The sequence below is a fragment of the Larus michahellis genome, chromosome 4 (assembly GCF_964199755.1).
Source record: "Larus michahellis chromosome 4, bLarMic1.1, whole genome shotgun sequence".
NCBI lineage: Eukaryota > Metazoa > Chordata > Aves > Charadriiformes > Laridae > Larus > Larus michahellis.
The window spans coordinates 20642041-20663204 of record NC_133899.1 but is presented as its reverse complement, the minus strand read 5'-3'; the positions used below and the strand labels follow the sequence as shown (position 1 = coordinate 20663204).

General features: G+C 49.1%; 1 protein-coding gene across 2 annotated transcripts in view; it reads right to left on the bottom strand.

Moving 5' to 3' along the window:
- The window catches only part of GNAO1 (G protein subunit alpha o1), a 161718-nt gene extending 144878 nt beyond the window's left edge, over positions 1 to 16840 (bottom strand). For both annotated transcript variants that reach the window (XM_074583237.1, XM_074583238.1), the window contains exons 1-2: positions 16165 to 16840; positions 16012 to 16054 (exon numbers count right to left, since the gene is read on the bottom strand). In XM_074583237.1, coding sequence (XP_074439338.1) covers positions 16012 to 16054; positions 16165 to 16282 — 161 coding nt within the window. In that variant the 5' untranslated portion in view covers positions 16283 to 16840. The remainder of the gene's footprint in view (positions 1 to 16011; positions 16055 to 16164) is intronic.
- Positions 16841 to 21164: the final 4324 nt, after the last annotated feature.

Sequence of the window (21164 nt, the reverse complement as noted above, 5' to 3'; positions counted from 1 at the left end):
ATTTCCCTTGTCTTCTGTTTAATTGAATTTTCATTTGTATCTCCTCAGCTGTTTCCCCTCCGAGGCCTTTCCCCCTCTTGCCCCCCTTTTCTCCACTCATCCATATAGATCATACAAGCGTTTCTGGCAAGCACCAGCTGCAGACACAGCAAGTTCTTGGGCATCTTCTACTTTTAGAAAACCACCGCGAGGGCAAATAACACCCATGCTTGTTCTGTGAAGCTTGAAGCCTGCTTTTCAGAAAGACCAGTCTCTTTATTAACTCTGCTGCTCTCTCTGAAACACGTGTAAGACATGGAGCACTGCAGAGCTACGCCTCTGTCACCGCAGAGGACGAAAAGCCACGCGTGGGTTCACAGCCGCTGTTTCGCTGGGTCAGCCTAGCCAGCCAGCGCTTTTGAAATTGCATTCCAAAGGATCTACTTCTAGATTTCTCCTCCATCTTCCCCAAAAGCTGCCTTGAGCTCCTGGCAGGCCAGCGCTCAAAGTGCAGTCTGGCCACCACCTCTCTACTTAAGACTCGTTTGCCATCGGCGTCATCTTTCTTTCAGCTTGGAGTTTGCTTTCTTTGGCGCAGCCTATTACAAATTCACGAAGAGGGATCTGAGATGTAACCACCGAAACCTTCCACCTTCAACCGGTATCGCTTCCTCCAACCCCTTCCTTCCATTGTGGGGACGGAACAATTCCTGTCTGTGGTTGAGGACAGCCTCTCTCGTGCTGGAAATCTTCAGGACGGGAAATGGAAAGCCCCATCAACTTCTCGATCCAAACTTTGGTAAAAAGGCTAGGAAAGATACAGTTTAGCCCAGAGATCCACCAGTTCATATTTCTACTCCAACAGCTGATATTGTTAAGAGCTGTTCTGCGCTCAGAAGTGATTAGGAGAAGCGAGAGGAAATTTCAGACAAAATTTTCACGCTATTGGAGAAAGTTCTTTCATGCAAAATCGATCTGCAGTTAGGAGTGATGTACAATTGTGAAAATCTTGGTGCCTTTAGGTCATTTACAAGTAAATCACACAAAACGCTGAGGAATATGTGATCAAGAAGAGTTCTGCATTAGGACGGAGCTGGACAAAATGACCTTTCCACGATCTGCTCCATCACTGACTAGCACAATTTCTGCTTGTAATTCATTATTCTGAAGCTGTTCATATTTTGTTCATGACAAGGGCAACTTCCATCCATCAGTTCTTGAACCTGGAATTCCTGGCTCTTTATCCAAATAGCATTCAGAGGAAACCGAAATTCTCATTTGCATATTCACCTTTCTTGCTCTTATACACGGCACTTGATCCCTTGCTGAAAAGCTGACATTGTCTTTGACAGTGATGCTCTGTCAATCTGACATAACCTGAGAGACATCCAGGGTATGTTTTGCTGCTAAGTGAAAGACTACAGCACTTCAGTCATTAATAATTAAGCATGACTTTGCTATTGGATATAAGATCTGCTGCTGCTCCTATGTACGTTTGCATTTATCTTTACACTCCTCACACTGCTGTTGGATATATACTGCATGAACTTTGGGCAAATGGTCCAGTGTCTCTCTGCTTACAGTCAGGACCACTACTCATGATAACTTACATGAAGGAGGTCTCCTAGGAGAGAATAAATCAGATTGGAGAAGGCTTGCTTGTAACTGAAGCTGACTTGAATCAGTTTCTCTCCTTTTCCTCTGTGCGTTAGTGTTGGTCATGGAAGGATGTATTTTAAGAAGGGCAAAGCACATGGTATCATTTTGTCTTTTACCCTCCAGAGTTTTGGGTCCTGCTTCTGCAACCTCATCTAGGAAATTAGTCTTTGAGACTGACCAGGAAAAGGGGGCTTGTTAGGATCTCCCTTCTTGTTGGCATTCTCTTATTGTCACATCCTACCACGCACATCTAACACTGCGAACAGGGGGATGCCATTTCTCCTGCCAGCCTTTGCCCTTCTTAACAGCTCTGACAGCTCTGATCCACCACTTCTCGGCACTTGCTTTGAGCAAGGTTCGCACAAAGGTGTCAGTGTCCATTCCAGGCACTGCTGTATCAAGTTGTTGTCAGTCTTCTGGATGACTGCTTAGGAAATAACCTCGGTTTGTTACCCAGAGCCTGAACTTGAGCATGACTCCTCATTTGACTCCTGCTTTTAAAGATCAAGCTCTGTCTCTTTCTGCCTCTAGTCTGCATTTCCCTGTCTGCACTAAGTTCTTGTCTTGACTGGTGGTGCCAAACCTCTGCCAGGCCGGCCATTTCTCTCCTGCTTCTTTCTGAGTGATGTTACAAGTCAACAAAATAAGTATTTGGGGCCTCAACTGCCATCCCCTCAGGGGACAAGGCAAGAACTCAGCTGAAGCCTGAAGGTCACTGGTGCAAAAGGCAATGGTGGTGGTGGTGGTTCAAATTCAGAAGCAAGTGGGGCTTCAGAAAACAGTAAACTCTGGTGCGGTTTTTTGTTATTTCCTAAGGTACTTAACACAAAGCATCATCTTCTTGGGAAAAAGGCTTATTGTGTGAAAGCTTCATTTAAGGAAAAGAGGAAACGCAAGACTTATGGCGGAAAGGGAGATGGGGCAGGTTCCTTCTAGAGCTTCTGTGAGGCTACGAATGTGACAAATATCTTTCACAAGAAGGACTTTCTAGCCTGCTTTACTTAGACAAAAAGAGCACAAAAGGTGCCTTTCTGAAGGTGTGAACTGGTGAGCCCTTGTGAGGCACGGGGAGCGCTGGGATAGCTCAGTGCCTGAATGGGATCCGGGTGAAGATGGTGATTCTGCATGCAGTGTTCTTCCCGTTAAAGGGCAGCAGAGACCTGTGCAAACCACCTCGGGCACCACCGCTAGGCTAACCACAGCTATACCAGGCTTTTAATGCAGGCGTCAACATTTGCTCCCGATAAAATGGAATTTGAAAATGTTGTTCGCCACTTGTGCAATCAGGATTCTGACGCACTTTGGCAACCCAAGTGGAGGAAAGTTACCTTACAAATGACAAAGACTGTGTCTAACGCAGAGGGGAAATAAAAGAGAGAACTCTCCAAAGCCCAGGACAACTAAAGCTTGTTACAAAACTAGAGAGATCATTCTAGTGTGAAGCAAACCTGAGCTTTGCATTAAAAATGTAAATGTGATTGAAATAGCATAACCAGATTAAATGGATTTGACCTCCACAAGCATAAAAGATGGTCTAAATACACTGAAACAGCAACAAACGGCTGCACTTTCTTTTTCACTGCGTTATGGATCACAGGAAATTTATTTAAAACAACGCAGAAATTTCAAGCCAGTGAAAGATTTGCATTTCTTTTACAGCAACTGATAGGAGAAAATAAGGCTGGTTTGGAAAAAAAATGCCTAAGGGTACAGGAAGACTTTTGAAAACTACTTTTCAAAGTCTCTGAATGTGACTGATTTTCCCTCAAAAAGTAAGCCTGAACACACAGAATTAGCCAGGAGTGGCTGCATCTTTCAATAAAATCTTGCATCTCAACCTTCAGTACGCTGCTGCCTTATGGGAGCATTTGATGGACATTTCTTTCTGCTTTTTTTTTTGTTGTTGTTGTTAGTTATTTTAACCCAGATCGGTGCCGGAGTCTGGTTCTCTGCACAGCCATACATCACCTTACGAGCATCGCCACACTGCCACAGCTGAGCAGGGACAGGCAGAGGTGACTTCAACCCACCCCGCCAACACACAGAGATGTGATTCAAACCCCAGCTCAGGACTTCAGAAGGCTGCCCGCGAAATGCTGCTTGGGATAAATGCAAGGAAACAACACCCAGAAGCAAAGGAACAAACCAAAGTGGTGTGAAGGGGAATTAAAACCACTAACCAGATGTTCCCAGCTAAGCCTCGCCTGTTACGCATTCTAAGGGCAAACAGGGGTAATGCTGGGCAATATTGTCCCCCAACTGGTTTCCAAATGGAGGGGTAGTTCTTCAGTTAAAACAGAAGTCGGGAACACTGAATAAGGAGACTAATTTGGATTTTCTTGTCACAGCATCATTGAGTAACTTGGGCTAGATGTGCCTGCCCAGAGCAGAGCTACCGTCTCGGGTAGGTCAGGCCGCACAGGTCCTTGTCCCGCTGAGTTCTGAAAATCTCCAGGGATGATGATTCTCCACTTCCCTGGGCCCAGTTCCACCTTTGCACCAACTTCCCCATGAAGCATTTTTTTCCTTATATTCTATCTTCATTTCCATGAAACGCATGTCCGTTGCCTCCCGTCCTTTCTCTGGGTATCTCTAAGAAGAGCCTGGCTCCACCTTCTCTCTGTCCCTCTCTGTCCCTCTCTCATCTTTCTCTTCCTCAGCCCCCTCAGCCTCCCTTTGCTCACCCTGTGCGCCAGCCCCGAACACCTCAGTGGCTCCAGTTTACCACTGGTTTACCCCTTGGTTCAGAAGATCCGAAACTGAACACCACGTTTCAGATTCGGAGGGGGGAATGGGCAAGATTTGGTCCCAAATTATTTCATACAACCTCATTTCTTGAAGTGATTAAATACACAGACAAAAGGCTACAGTTAAACCTGCACTTCCTAAAACATGGCAGTATTTTTTCCTCTCTTGATAGAAGTAACGTGGCAAATAACTACAAGTGAAATAAATTTGAGAGCTGGTACCTGAGAGCGCCTGAGGCAAAAAAAGGAAATGAGGGTGGCATGAAAAAGGCCGTGACAAAATGATCTTCTATTTCCTCATCTGTGTTTTGCAAGAGGTGTAAGAAACAGAATAAATATTTGGACGAAGGTTGGCTACACGAAGCGAGACTCAAACTGGGCAGCGCTCGGCACGAGCAGAGATGCTGTGGTCTTCAACAAAGCTTAGGTTCTTGCACGCAAACCTATTCGTGTGCAGTAACCCAGTGCTGTTTGAGCCCATTGATGCTGACGTGCACATTATTAGAAAACTCAATTGTTCTGGGGTTTGGGACCCGAGCGTGAATGAAACATGAGCTATGTCTAACGCTGGGACTTAACTACATACAGATTAGTAGCGTTTCTAATTTGGCAGCACCGCACGCCCCGTGGCCTCGCTGTCAGCAGCGCTGAGCAGTTGTTACTGTCCTGAAATCAGCTGGCAGTGGGGCTCAGCGCCTCCGAAAACTGACGGCGGAGAGCTAAGCACCAAGAGAGTCTTCCGGAGGGTCAAGACAACGGTTCTGCTGAACGTGGAGGATTCTCCTGGAGAACAGAGGCAGCGGGATGCGTTAGAGAGCTTCAGACAGGCTCTGCGCTGCACGGGCTTGTGCCCAAGATGATGAGCAAGCCAATAAAAACATTATGATCCTGGTTATTTTAAAAATCTTAATATATTTATCCAGTTACCATGGAATTTAAATACACCACTTTGGCTGGGTTTGTATCACTGTTATGGACATTTTTTTCTATTACCTTTTTTTCCACTTTTTACTGGAAACTCCAAAAAGCTATTTCAAAGTCCCATGCAGGAGTACTTAAAAAATCATGAAGTAAATTGAATCCTGAGTATCTGTTTATGCCAGAAGGCCCCATCTATTTGTTTGATCATCGATGGGAAAAAAATAGTACAATTTGATCTCGCTGATCAGAACTAAAAGTGTAATAATGCAATTTTCATGCTCTGTCATGTAGGAAAAACTTTGCAATGTGTTTATCCACATATGAATTAAAAATAAACTTATTTCTCGAAAAGGATGGGTAAGCAGAAGAAGTAGATAAATAAAAAAGCAGATAAATAAAGCCTAAATTCTGAATTATTTACTGAACCATATGAAAATTACTAATTTCTAATTCTTTATGATTTATGGGCTCTCTCTTGGTATTTCATATGTTTTGGTGGTGGTGGTGTTTTCTTTTAATAATTAGCTACGGTGAAATACACTGAGCAGACATCAATATCGCCAAGGAACACAGCAAACCTTGATTCCCTATCGGTAGCTGGATGCCCCAGTGCCAACAGCAGGTTTCACCTCTCCTGCGCATCCCGCCTCACTGCAGAGGCGAGGTGGGATGGTGACGGTGACCTGGCTGGTCCCAGCAACACGCTTGCTGGGGAATTCCTATGGAGCACAAGGCTGCTGGCAGGGGGGGGGTCTTGGGGGCCCTTCCTCTTTTCTAACGCGACCCTGATGTCCTCAGTTGGAGCAATGCCAACCCTCGAGCCGGGATTTGGCAAAGCTCTCTCCTCTTCCTCCTCCCCAGGGTTTCCCTTCGGCTCTGCACACGCAGAGATGCAGACAACAAACCAAGGACCACCAGCTCACGTATCTACCGTTCAATTTAAACATCTTAAATGCGCATATTGAGTAGCATTGGGTTTCCTGATGAAGAACTGGCCGGGCAGCAACCACCTTGAAAGTAACACGTTGATATTCGGGGTTTTTGCTGAGCTGTAAATCAGAAGAGTATAAATTTATCATACAGCTAAATTGAGGAAAACAAGGGCATGCTACTAGGAGCTTTCTGCTTTATTAAGTCAACATCTTCTCACTCACGTGGAAAAAATTGTCCAATTTGGCTAAATAATTAATCACCAAAGGGTGACTGGTGATAAATGAACAGTATGATGACGTTCTGAGGTGTGCGTTCATCATGGCGATTTTCTTTCATCCCAGTGATTTGTGTTCGTGTTACTGATGAAGTGTGATGATAAAGGCTCTGCAATGTCTGCGGCGGGGGGAACACACACTACGGTGATAAATATCTGCCCGTTTGAGAATCTGTAGGCAATGAGATGGGCCCCCCCGCCCCCGCACCTAACCTTGGAAAGGAGCACCCACCCCATGGGCATCAGCACACCCTACTAACACGTGATGAATTTCTCATTCTCACAAAGGCCACGCAGACCTACGTGGCCAGTGGAAAGAGCTCTTTTAGCTGCAGTGAGCTATAACTGCCCCTCCCGTAGTACCCTTCTGCATCGCCTACAGATGTAAAGAGGCTGGGAGTAAGTAAGAACAGATTCCCAAAATATGCTGAATCAACGACTCCGTTCTGTGCTACTTAAGTAGCCAACCTGACTTCCTTACATTCAAATCTCATTACAAGGATGGTATGATCCTGCAGGTGAAGCGAAGCAGAAAGCTCCATGCTGTGGAGGAGCATGTGCCCTGCCACGCCAGCCACAGAGGAGCACGAGAAGACAACGAATTCAGGTAGGTTCATCTACCGCGATCTCAAATTAGGACATGCACATCCACGTCATGGTGCCCTGGAAATGATTTGTAAATCTCACCACGAACTTCAGGGATACCCAGAGCTGGCCAGCACCAGCTCCACACAAAATTCCTCCAGAAATAGATGCACGGTGCTATTTCCCTGAGAGCCGTCAAAATGAGATCAACTCTACCACCTTTGCCATGAAGGCAGGAGCTGGATTACAGCAAGGCCCACGCTACCGAGGAGGCGAAGAACAGGGCTGTAAAGAATAAGGATCACTGTACTGGCAGTGAGGAAACATCGCTACATCACTGCAAGCTACTGCATACCACGGAGCCAGAAATCTAGCAATAAAACCTCTCATTTGTTATCTAGATTATTCTGCCTAACATCCATTTTGTGCGCTCAGCCTCTCCTATGCACTTTTGTTTAATGCTTTAAAATTAGAGCTACTAACTCCAATCATCTCTAACAGGGAGAGGATAAAACACCAAATTCTGCTAGGAGGTAGTATACATTTTTATCATTGAAGTGGTATTTTCCTCAATACAGGCCCGTTCTTCTCGCATCCCCTTCTGTAATGATTCGCAGCTGATGCAGAAATGCTCCAAGTCTTGTACCAGACTCTTTCGGTGCGTACAAGTTGCTGTTGATGATGTTCTTGTAGACAAGAGCATTTAATACAAGTCTGAAGTTGCTGGGAGCCCCAAAGCGTGTTGAGTCACTGCTCTGCCTCTCAGGACATTTCAAGCACTGTGGGGGGATGTTTTAGCCGAGGGACACACACAGAGGTGAAATGTCCATTCCCGGCATTCCAGTGCTAACACCGGGGCGATGAATTCTCCGAATAAGGTATTTCCGGAGTAGGGTGTTCTGGACCAGGGAAAGCCTGCTGAGCCCTTCTCTGCTCACAGAAGCAGCTCCTGGAGACACCTCTCGTGGCCTCCCAATGTGAAACACTTCCTCCTGCATTTCTATATAAAGCACATGCCAAAGAGAAGAAAATCCCTTTCCTCGTTATTAAACCCAGTATTTCCCACCAGCATTGGATCCTTCTTCTGTGGAAACCTGCTCCCAGTTTTCCCTGAACGCCACAATCCTAAAGAGAGTCAGCCAAGACCCTTGGGTTTTTCTCAGAGAACAGCGACTAGAACCTCAACGCACTCAACGGCGCCTCTCAACCTCTCCCCAAAAGCAACTCCTGCAATGGTAACCACGCAGAATTTCTGTGGAAAAATTGCACAAGTTATCCTGTATCAAACAGAATAGATGGCAAACTGTCTTTGGCTCCTGAGGATGCAAAATCCCACAGGATGGCCTGATGGGGAAGAGGGGCTGTACTACTAGCCATGGCCCGAACTCATTAAGTCATGGGAGGACCCCGTGTTACCCACACCATTTTTTTTTCTCTCTCTCTTCAGCTCCTTTGTTTTAAGCTTTCAGGTTTTATACACGGATGAAGGCTCTGCTGATGAACCGATATAATTTTTGGTGACCGAGCCGAGCAGGACATGCCCAAGAATCAAGGAAAACAAAGGAGCTTCAGGTCTGCCAATCCTCCTCTTTCAATGTCAAAAATATTATTGATTAGCAATTTGAAAATAGGCGTGATGTCAGCTTACTACACAGTTCCCTGGGCTCCCTCCTGAGAGAGGGCTCCTCAGCTCTTTCTCAATTAACTTGAAAGCTGGGGAGGGTAAGCATTTTTATCAGTAAGCTAAGAAACGCCTCCATCAAGAGTTCTATTTTATTATCACATTAATGACTGAGCTTTGGATTAAAGGACCTTTCTCTCCCATTTTGCTCAGCACTAGAAAACCATCAGTTCCTTTGCTTCGCATTATCCAGCATTTTCCAGGCTTTTGCATTTTCCGATTTTAGGCAGAATCCTAACAGCATCTTATAATCAAGACTGTAATCCCCCATCCTCCCCACATCTGCCACTTGCATGAATGGTCTTAAAAATAAAATGAGAATGATTCAATTAACGGTTTAGGAGGGGGTTTACATGAGGGTGAGCATTTCTTCAGCATTAGGAAAATTGTGGCAAAAATCATTAGTTTTTCCTTCTAAGAATGAAATACAGGAATTTTTGAGGCAAGAAAAATGGCCTTAAGTTTAATGTGCCCATGCGTTTTAAAATGTGATTTCCAGACCTCTTTGTTTCCTGGTTTTGTTTTTGTGAATGAAATTTAGCCATTTCCAGTATCCCAGCAAGTGCCACACAAACATTTGAAATTAATCAGATCTCATAGAAATTGCAGACTGAACAGACATCATTTTCAGTGTAGGAAGAATTTGATCCCAAGTCCAGTGAGATCAAAGGAGGATTTGGGGTCAGTAGCATTCAAACTGACTCGAAATAAGTGAGGTTGCTGGTTTCAATCTTACTAATGTAAAATAAAAAATAGGAAACAGGCTTCAAAAATAACCAAGCAATTGAGATGGTTTCCGTGTCTTCATTTGCGCTCTTTTTTATTTTGCTTCCAACTCTTAGGCTCGAATAAGGACATTTACTTTATAACGTTTCTTTTAAGTGAGGAGAGCTGAGAGTTTTCCTTCAAAAACAAAACAGAGAACTAAGCAAAGAAGCCCTGAAAATGGAGCTCGCCCAGTCATCATTTGAGTCCAGGCTCCGCAGAAGCAATTTCAGGCTCTACAGAAAACCACAAACCTCACAAGATTTGCAATTGCACCAGGAAGAGTGACAAGACTCTTAAAATACCCTGGCCACCTGAATTTGAGAAGAAGGTTTTGCCAATTCTCTTCTGCCAGAGCTTCTCTTCCTTCATGCTCTCACAATGAATAAAGGACGAAATCCTGTCTTCTGCACCCAGTCACACTCAGGGTTTAACCATGGACTTCAGAGTACCGAGGACAGGCCCTTCTGTGCACCGTGAACTGCTGCTGGCTCCTATGAAAAGTTTTTTACCTTCCTCACGGCTTGAGTGGGAGGTGAATGAACTCAGAAGTTTGCAAAATTGAGTTCTTAGACCCTGCGGTTGCATCAGGCTTTCTGGCTGCCAATCCACCAGCTTCAACACTCATTTGTGACTGGGTATCCTACAGATCTAGGGGAAACAAGGGGAACTTGGTACTTACAGGGGGTAGGCTGTAACTCTGCAAAGCGGATGAAGAAAACTAGCTCTACCACAGGCAGCTAATTACGAGTCTGTAAGACATTACTGACTGCCTGGCTCTTATTCTCCGGGTGACCAGCAGCAACCTGCTCCTGCCTCAGCCAGCAGTGAAGCATTTCTTCATTTCACTCTTTCCCTTGCCCAAACCAAGCAGAAGAGCCAACACAGTGCCTCTGCCTCCATTATTTGTCTCTCTCTCATTCCTCCCCCATTTTGATTATCTTCCCCATCTTCCCCAAGTAAGCATACTGAAGAACTCACATCAGATACGAAGTTGTATCCCAGACGGATGGGAAAGGACAGACTGAAGAGGAAAACCACAACCTTCTTTCATTTGTCATGACTCAATCTAACGTCTCGTACAACTTCAGGGTTAGCCAAGCCAAACACAAAACAAAACAGATCCCTGGTTACATTTGTGCAGCAGATTTGTCTCTTTCTTCAGAACTCATTAAAAGAACCGCTTTCATCTCATTAGATTGCTAAAACATTTCCAACAGGACTAGATGTGTCATGTCAGAATATGACAGGCAGATTTCTTTTAAGGTTTTAAAACTAGGTTGAAAGAGGAGAAGCTATGCAGTTCACTGTTGTCGCTAAAAGATATTTTTACTTTTATGAGTCCCTAAAACAAGAAACAAATTAAGAACTGTCAAGAAAAAAAGAAAAAACCCAAACCCAAAATGCATTCCGTCTTGCCTGCTGATATTGTTACTGCTTTTCTCTGAAATCTCTCACAGTCTAATAACAAGAACCTTAAGTATAAAAGAATGAACTCCGGTTGTTAATGTTTTGGCTTATAAGCACAATTAATAATCCAAAAGGAAGGAAATAAGTGCTGAAAACATGATTACTCTTTGTAACTACAAGCCAAAATGAACAGCCTTACTTTCCTCTGTTCCCAACTCATCCTGCCTGGTTCAGAGGCGATGTCGCTGTGCTGTGCCACTGCAGGGCGTGGAACATGGCACTCACAGCATCCAAGGATGCACGAAAGCGTCTGGGAAGGAGGTGGGGGGAAAAAAGCTGCAGCGAGGGGAGAGCCCCCTCCTGCAGCAGACTCCACTGGGATGATCTCTCAGGCCCTGGCCGGAGACTCTCCCTTCCTCCAGGCAGGCAACGCACCGACTAGCTGCCACCCCTACACGCCAGAACTGCCACAGCAGGCGCTTCACCACCAGATACAGGTTTCGCTGCCAAACCAGCCCCACCAGAGTAGCCTCTCTGCGGGGGTTGAAGAGCATCAGTATGCCGTACCTACTGTGCCAAATCCACACCCAGGGCATTGCGCACCGGCGCAGGTCTTGGGAGAACGACACAACTTTGTGAGAAAGGCTGCAGCTCTTTCCCCTGCTTACTGAAACCCAGTTCAAATACTGCCCAGGCGCAGCCTGTCGCTGCCCTACTTTGGGCCTTAAGTCACAGAAATCCTGGAAAACAGAGCAGGAGAGAAGGGAGGAGAAGGAGGGCTCTGCCTGACCTGATGTGCTGAGGAGTGGGACAGAGCACGAAGCCGCAGTTCACAGTCCTCTCCCCGCGGCAGAGCGAAGCAGCCCCACGCTGTAAGCCCCCATGGGGTGAGGTGTTCCCGGGGGGAAATGGGGCTGCAAGTGTGAAATCACTGCAGCTTTGAGACGCAGACCTGCGGCAAAGAGCACTCAAGTGGGTGTTCACAACACATCATTTCGTTTCAATGGCATTTACCATCAAATTGCTGAGATGGGCTGTAAAACCAGTGGGCGGGGATTGCTTCTCACTCCGAAGAAGTTCATTAGATTATAAGTAATTCACTTACGCGGGGAGCAAGTAGAGCCTGGGGCTCTTTTGAGGGGCTTTTTGAAAAAGGTCAAAACAATATATCAGATGGCTATTGGGGCTGATGGCTGTTGGGGAGAAGATAGTAGATATTTAAAGATGAGCATTGTACTCTAGTGTGTTTTTTCTCCTGATTGCATATTCCCATCCTTCTCATACATAACAAAAGCATTTTGCAAAAAAAAAAAAATGGCACAGCAAAGAAGTCTACCAACAGAGGAACTGCCAGCATTGCTGGCAAAGTGAGACACGGCTGTGCTGGAGGACAGGCAGGGCTGGAAGCTTCGGCATCTTGAGAAAGGGAGCCGGACCCAGCTCTCTGCTCCCAGCTCAGCAGGGGACAGAAACTGCTGCTTCTGCAGAGGCAAAATCCAAAACCAAACCCCCAAACCCAAGATTTTTCCTGTGGGCAGGTGAAGCCATGTCTCCTGAATGCCACATCCATCCCTAACCCCTCATTTGGGAAGGTGAAATATTGTCCAGGCTCACCATCCAGAATGGCTGCTGCTGAATAGGTGGCAGGACCTTGTTTTTGAAGCCATGCCAGCCAACTCACCCTTTCTGCGTTAGCGCAATTAAACACTGAGTTCCCTAGAAGCTTCACGCTGATGGCAGCGGATGATGTCCCCATCCAAATAGTCCATCCCTGTTCACCACTGGAGCGTTGCACGTATTTAAGTATTCTGCTGAGTAGCAACAGACAGAGATATGCTTGGTGTCTTCCTAGGCTGGGGCTTTTGATGAACAAACACATTGACTAGAGGTATAAGTCCCCCCAAAAATATCATACAATAACAGCAGTCTCGATTCCATGTTACAGTCCAGGTATTCCAGAAAAGAAGATCACATATTCCAAATTCTGCATGTGCTTAACATTTATTTCAAGATATAAGATCTAAAAAATGTAGACATCCATTGCAGTCCTACATGAAAGTGAATTTGCTGAGATGGGGTGGTAGGAGTGGAAGGTGAATTTCTCCCATGTGGTAACTCTCACCCTCTGGCTTGGATCTTCAAAGGAGGCCCCAGATTTGCTTGCTTAAAGCTTGTTTTTAGTTTAAGCTGAGCGAGAATAGAACCTGGTCACAGCCTGATTCTGAACACTGTGGCACACTCCGGAGTCTCGTTGGCTTGCATGGCAAGCCTTTCGGGACTGTTGCCTTGACTAGCTTGGTCCTGACCCTGCATTTTAAGGCATGGGTGAAAGTATCTGAACTGCAGAACTGGTTGTGAAAAAAATAACAACGCAAACCTTATCAGCCACAATGGGTGTAATCAAAACTCAAGGCTTAAGGGTGTCAAAATGACCTTGGGTGCCAAAAAAATGCCATTCCTAGCCTGCGTTGCCCCTGTTTGAGATGAGCCTCCAGTTCCACCTCTCTGCCATTCACCAGTGCCTCTTTCTTTGCTGGATAACTCCCCGCTCACCAGCTGAAAGGTATCTCTTAATATTTCAACAAAATGTCCTTAATTAATTTTACAAATCCTAATCCCCATCCTGACCACACTCTCAAATTATTGTAATTTCTACCTGTCACTTCTTCTCCCGCTTCCTAGTATTTCAAGGATTAACTGGACAGCATGTAACCTCTTCTTAGTCCTCCGTAACAATGTCTGCTCTCTGTTCCTTTGTCTTAGCGTTTTTTCACCTCTCTACAGATTCCTGTGCTCATTTTCAGGCAATAACCAAGTGTGAAGTTGTTTTAGCCATTCATGAGGATGAGATTTATTGTCTAGAAGCACACCAATAACACTGTATTAAAAAAATAAAATAGCAGTCTCTTTCATCAAAATCTAATGAACACGCGATTTAATCTTTATTAAGAATTCATTAGGTTCTCAGCAAGCCTGTCTAATGGAGCTTGACCAGGTGAAATGCTAATGCCTACATTATATTTAAATTAATTTTCAGAAATCTTCGTTTCCCTGAGTTGTTCCCTGCACATCACACTCTCCCTGGTTGCCCACGGCTGCGCGGCTCTCTCCAGATGCCTGCTGCCGTGCTCATAGCAACACCGCTGTCCCCACCCCAGCCTCCACACACTTCACTGGAGTTTCCACACTGACGGACGCCTCCCAGTTGCCGACACTATGAGCCCTTTCACCGTAGCAGCCTTCTCAGCATTTTCAAGTCAGGTACAAAGCTGCAAGCCTAGCACGCATTACCTTAACACTGTTTCATGGGGGGAAAAAAAATATATATAAAAATTATATATGCATGTGTATATATATATGCACATATATATATAAAAAATATAAATGTATATATATAAAATGGCGTATATTTCAGCCCTCAATATCCCGGACTAGTCCAGCAAACAGGTCATTATCTTGATGCAATTTGCTTCAAAAAAACAAGAGCTCTGCTCTTTGGAAAACAAGAGTCACTGTACACTAATTGTGTAAGCCAGCGTGGTCACCGCCTGCCCTCCCGCCCGCCCATGGGCTCTGTGTGTATGCGCTGCTGCACTGCTATTGTGGTACCTACAGCCTCTCCCTTCAACCAAAACCCATCGCCCGCCATTCCAGCACGCTTCTGCAGAAGCAGTTCCTAGAGATTAAATAATTTATTGGTGTTCATCTGCAGTAACATCTCCCTTGATCCACCTTCCGCACGCAAACAAGTGCAAACCAAACCCACCCCGCCCCAGCCCCAGCTCCAGCTGTCGGGGGTGGAAAGCCCCCTTTTCAAACCGTGGAAGGGGAAGCTCGGTGCCTTTACAGAAGTCGGGTACACAAATGTCGGTGGGAAAAGCTGCGGAGACTGCCGTGCACTGGAGGCGAGCCTCCTCGCAGCCAGACCTCCTCCCAGCCCCGCAGTGCCTTGGGAAAAGCACCGCCTGGGGCGGGGATGATGGCTGAAGTCCCCTGCGAACCGCCGAGGGCTGGGCACAGCGGCCACAAGAGTTGATAAGCGAAATATCCGGGTCACCCGGCTAAGCCACCCAGGATGGAGAGGAGCCGGGATGAAGGCCCAGATCTGGCCCCGTGGCGCACGGAGACTCACACTCACCCTCACAACGGGAGTGCGGGGCAACAGCTCGCCGAGCGGCGACGAGCCCCTTCGGCTATTTCCGAGCCCGTTCGGCTTCTCTCCCGAGCCCTCTACGAAGGCAGCCGAGCGAGGCGCCGGGAGGAGCCGAGCCCGGCCGAACAGCGCTGCCGGCGGTTCGAGTCCCCGCTGGGCGCTGTCCACCACGCCAACCGCCTGAAAGCCGCAACCCCAGCCCCGCCGGGACCTTGCCCCCCCCTCCCCCCCCGCGACAAAAGCACCCCGATTTCACGGGAATACGGGGAGCAGCCTGGACCCCCCCCCGCCTCCATACACCCCATCCACACCCAGGTCTCCTCCTCGCCAAGCAACCCTGGTCCCCAAGGAGGATAGGGCGGGGGGGGGGGGGGGGAGGGGGCACGGATCCCCCCCCGCAACCCGCAGGATTTAATGGTCGATGGGCGGCCTTTCATTAATTAAAAGGAGGAGAGGGTAAACAAAAAGGGGGGGTGTATGCGGGGGGGGAGGCTTGATTTTAAATCCGCAGAGCCGGCTGATAACACCCCGACATTAAGCTTAACTGACAGCGGTCCGCTTTCACGGGGACATCTGCGCGGCCTCGCCCCGCGGCTTGGGGCGGGGGGGAGAAGGTGGGCTGCGAGCGGCAATGGCCGCTCGCAGCCCACCTTCTCCCCCCCGCCCCAAGCCGCGGGGCGAGGCCAGCGGGAGACGCTTCAGCACCACACTGGCCCCGAACAGCAACGGGAACGGCGGCGGCGGCGGCGGCGGGGGGGGCCGCCCCCTCCCCCCCCCCCCCCCGCCCTTTGCCTTCCCTCCCCGCCGGTCCCCTCAGGTAAACATGGCGCCCGCGGCCCTCACTCACCTCAGCGAACCCCCACCCCCCCCCACCCCCTCCCCGCCCCGGCGCAGCGGCACTTACTTCATTTGCTTCACGATGGTGCTTTTCCCCGACTCTCCGGCCCCTGTTGGAAGAGAAATGAAAAGCGAGGGGGGGGGGTCAGCCCCGGGGAAGGTGAGGGGGGTTCAGGGGGTACGGAGAGGTGTGTGTGGGGGGGGACAGCCGGCTTCTCACCGAGCAGGAGGAGTTTCACGTCTTTGGCGGCGCTGATCCCGTCCTCCTTCAGGTTCTTTTCGATGGCCTTGCTCCGCTCCAGGGCGGCTCTTTCCTCGGCGCTCAGGGTACATCCCATGGCGGCGATAAAAATTTAAAAAAAAAAAAAAAAAAATAGGGGGGAAAAAAAAAAAAAAAGCGAGCAGCCCCCGCCGCCGCCGCCGCCTGGGCTGAGAGGAGGAGGCAGGGGCAAAGCCAGCCACCAGCAGGCGGGGAGGGGAGGGGAGGGGGGGGAAGGAAAGGAAATTTGGGTGAAATAAAAGAATTAAAGCAGCTGGCCGTGGGGCTCCGGGCAGCGCAGCGCCTCCGCGGCGGGGCTGCCGGCTCCCTCCTGCCCCTCTCCCCGCGGCCGAGCGCTCAGTGCATCCAGCGGCGCTGCTGCGGGCAGGGCGAGCTCTTCCCGGCCGGGAGGCGGAGGCGGCGGAGGAGGAGGAGGAGGAGGAGGGCTGGCGGCGAGGGGAGGGTCCTTCCCTTCTCCCGTGCTCGCGGCTCTCCCCTCCGCGGCGGGTCTGTCACAGGCGGCGGGGCCGAATGGAGGCGCGGGAGCGGCGGCGGCGGCGACGAGAGGGAGGGACCGTGGGGGGGGGCACCGGGGCTCCGCGCTCCCGCCGGCCTCGCCCGCTCCCGTGACGCGCGCGGCCCGCGCATGCTCCGGCGGCGCCCGGCCCCGCTCCCTGTCCCGCCGCCGCCCCGCCGCGCCGCTCGGGCCTCAGGCCGCGGAGAAGGGAGGCGGTACGGGGGCACACGGTCCCCCCGCCCCGGGTCGGAGGGAGGCCGTCAGCCGGGATCCACCCTCTCCCGTCCCGGGCGCTCGGCGCTGGGGTCTGCCTCGGCCACCGCAGTGCAGGGCCGAGCCGCCCAGTGCCGGCGGACGAGACGGGGTGTGCGGCTGGGGCAGCGGGCTGCTGTGGGCCTTGGCCTCCACAAAGGCCCGGGGCTGCTGGACCCCAGCTCGGAGGCCCGGGCTTCCTAAAGGCCCAGGGTTTCCATACCCCAGCATGGAGACCTGCGCTTGCCAAAGGCCTGGGGCTCCCCAAAGGCCCGGAGCTGCCGTACCCCAGCTTAGAGGCCCAGGCTCTCCAAAGGCCGGGGGCTGCTGGACCCCAGCTCAGAGGCCTGGGCTCCCCAAAGGCTCAGGATTCCCCAAAGGCCCGGGGCTGCCATACTCCAGCGTGGAGACCTGGGCTACCCAAAGGCCGGGGGCTGCTGTACACCAGCGTGGAGGCCCGGGTTCCCCGAAGGCCAGGGGCTGCTGTACCCTGGCATGGGGGCCCAGGCTCCCCAAAGGCTGGGGGCTGCTGTACACCAGCATGGAGGCCCATGGTCCCCCAAAGGCCCAGAGGCTGCCATACCTTGGTGTAGAGGCCTGGGCTCCCCAAACGTCCAGGCACCCCACTGGTGTGCTCCAGCGTGGAGGCCTGGCTCCCCAGGGGCCAGGTTGTACCCCAGTGTGGAGACCTGGGGTCCCCCAAAGGCCCAGGGGCTGCCATACCCCAGCACGGAGGCTTGTGGTCCCCAAAGGCCCAGGGGCCATTGTATCCCAGTGTGGAGGCCCAGGGTCCCCAAAGGTTGGGGGCTGCCATACCCCCACTCAAAGGCCCAGGGTCCCCAAAGGCCTGGGACTGCCATACTCCAGCTCAGAGGCCTGGGTGCCCCAAAGGCTGGGGCCTGGCTGTACCCCAGCATGGAGGCCCAGGGCTCCCCAAAGGTCCAGGGCTGCTGTACCCCAGCTCGTAGGCCCGGGCTCCCTGCACACTGTGCAACTCCTCCGCAGCTCCCACCCCCACACTCTGCACTTGCATCCACCCCGCAGTGCGGCGTGTGTAGCCTGCAAGGAGCCCTTCTCCAGCTCCTCACAGTTAAATCATTTTGATCAGCGCTTGTGGTGCGACTCATTTATGTGCTGCATGTAAGGCATCAAGTTTCACCACCATTTTGGATTATGTTTTTCCATCACTGTAATTAACAGGGTTTTTTTCTTTTTTTTTTCATGTTGCAGTGCAATCACAGATCTCTTCTCACCAGATGGCCTGCTGTCTTGTCATAACCATTCCACGACATCTAACAATTATTTAGGAATTCTAGTGAGTTAATATCCTGCAATTTTCCTGGCAGATTTTGCCTTTTCACAAGATTGGAAATAGAGGAGAAAACGAATGTCAATGGGGGAAATAAAATAAATCAGACTTTGTTTAAAATGCTTTCCTACTGGCCCAGACAAGTCACGATATATTCAACTTTAATCCATAACATTGATTGATATGTGACAGTCTGACTATAAAAAGATCTAGAAAGGGAAGAATGAAGTGTTGAGCGCAGCAAGCTAAAATGCATCTAACTAAAACGAGCGAAATCAAGGACTGCTGCCTGGTATACGGAGAGGATACCCACCATTTCAATAAACAAGAAGCCTGCAAAGGGAGGTTTGGTTGTTAGGAAGTAGACGTGAATGGCGAGGCAGCTGATGTGGCCTCTAAATCCCACTCCACCACCCTGCCAAAAAAGAAAATGGCTACAGGAGGCTCGGCAGGAACATCCCTGTGTTGTGGGAAGGAAATGCTGGGTTGGGGCTGCCTCGCAGGACTCAGGGAAGGCAGTGGGCTCATGTTGGGTGTGGGGGACCATGCACTCACACTGTGTTGGTTTGTCATTTCGAACCTCTGTTCACTACCTCCTCGGGGATCTTCTGGCCTGCAGTCCTGAGTTCTGCAGTTCCCGTATCCAGGACCCTTCCATTAGGCCTAGAAATACGATTTCTAATAGCACTTACAGTATTTTAAGCACAAATTCCCTGACGCTTTCCTTCCAGGCAAACATCATCTCCTCCCAGCACTTTTTCCTATCTTGCCTTTCTCCCAGAACGTGTTCTTCCCATTTTCCCTCCACACCTCTGAAATGAAGGGGAAAAACATGGTGTGTGATTAACAAGGTAAAGAGATGTGAGACAGAAGCAGAGGAAAGAAAGCAAAAGGGAGCTCATAAATAATGTTAGTGTATTCAGGGAACGGTAATATTTACCGCACATTTGTGAGCTAATAGGTACTGCATATTTGAAATTTGCGTAATTTATTTCTGGAAGCTCAGGGGACTGAGATGGACAAGCAAGCCTACCGCATGTGTTCAGCAGGGAATAAATGGAGGTGGGAGTGGTTACAGAGCAGCTCCTGCTCTTTCATATTCGCGCAAATCTCTTGTGTAAAATCAATAGGATCAGAATTTCAATCAATAAGTTTCATTTCAATGGTTCTAGCCAGTGGGCATTATGGAAAGTGCCGTGTAGGAAAAGCACAATCAAGAAATCCAGAGGCAGTGTCCTCATGAGATGGCTGCATTTACTTCCCATCTTCTCCAGGAGCTTGCCAGCCTTGGAGTCATATTGGGATAATCTCCAAGGGTTTTACTCAGGGAATTAGTCTTTTGTATCAGCCTCCGGCTACTCATTATCTGACAAGTTTGTAGCCTGCACCTTCTGCCATGGAGCAAATGGCAGGAAATGGTCTTCTGCTCGACCAGTGCGGAGCGCGCGCTCAGCCCTTCGTCCCACGTACATCCCCGTCACTACACAAATACCTGCTGGTTTCTTTCTTAAGGGAAAATCAGAAATGGGCAAGTCTTCTCCTTGCTCTCTCAGCTCTTGGAAAGATTCAGGGGAGCAGCTGTGAAACTGAGCCATTTTTGAGGCATTTTTATGCTGCTGCTAATTAAGCAGAGCTGGTAGAAATGTTTCCTTTGACATTTTCTTTGAGGGAAACTTTGTTTTTTGAAAAAGCTGCTTATTCATGGCAGACAAACTTCAAGACCTTGAAAAGAAAAAAGCCTGCCTCCCCCACCAAACAATCAAAATACGTCCCAGCCTACTTGCCTTTTGAGATAAATATGTTGGGGTTTGTTGCTGAAAATCATGTTTCCCTTTTTCAGGAGCTGACAGAAGTCCTCTCTTAATAAAAAGTGGTTGCTGGCAGTAACAACTTCAGATGAAAATAGGCTTCTTTTTTTTTTTTTTTTTTTCTTAAATGTGACAGAGCCTCTCCATAAAAGGTGGGGAGGAGAACCTTTTCTCTAGCCGTTCTTGCAATTAAATGATTTCACTCGAGGTGCCTAAAGAACAGTCTTCTTTCTGCTTGGACTGTTACATTTACAAACCTAAGAGTCAGCAGTGTATTTTAAACCAAAGTCCTTATTCTCCTGTATCTCTGTTCTGTGCCTCGGCACAAACAGGCTTCTTTCTGCAATTGGTTTTCAAGCATTCTGCTAGAAAAATTAATCCGAGGGTAATTTCCTTAAAGAAGTGAAGGGTGGTAACAGACCTGACAGGTGCCTCTGAAAGACTGTGTGTTGTGGTTTTGGCCAAAGTGGTGTTGCGGGACAGATGATGACTTTGTCATCTGAGGTCCGTTGTCTTCCTGCGGGTGCTGGGTGTCTCTGCTGATTCTCCTGGCTGCATCCAGCCTGGGCAGAGATGTGCCATCCAGCACTCCTCCCCTCACCCCCGGCTCTGACTGCCCAGGTCAGGGGGTTGTAGAGTGCTCTGCCTTTCCTCCAGCCCAGGCATCTTGTTTTCTTTCCTGTGCAAAGGGAGGAGGAGGTGGTGTGACAAGGTGTTAGCCAGGGAGCACATCTGGACTTAGGGAGCCTTTCTGGGTCTCGTAGTCCAGACATGGCCAAACCCCTTTTGTCCTTGGATGCCACCAGTGCCTGCCTCACAGCTTTGCCAGGAGTGGTAAAACAGCAGGAGGAACTATCTAGTGGACCTCAGGAAAGACGAATCTTTGTTTTAAAGTCCCACAGCTACCACAACACTCCGACTGCCCCAACTGAAACTGCAATAAGATTGGAGGGAGCAGCACATTGGGTCCCATCCCAGTAATTAGTTGATATTGCTCGTTCAGCATCCCCCCGGTGGGTGGTACGAAGAGGGAGTGGGGCGAATCCAGGATGAGACGACCGTAGGAGGCAAGCCG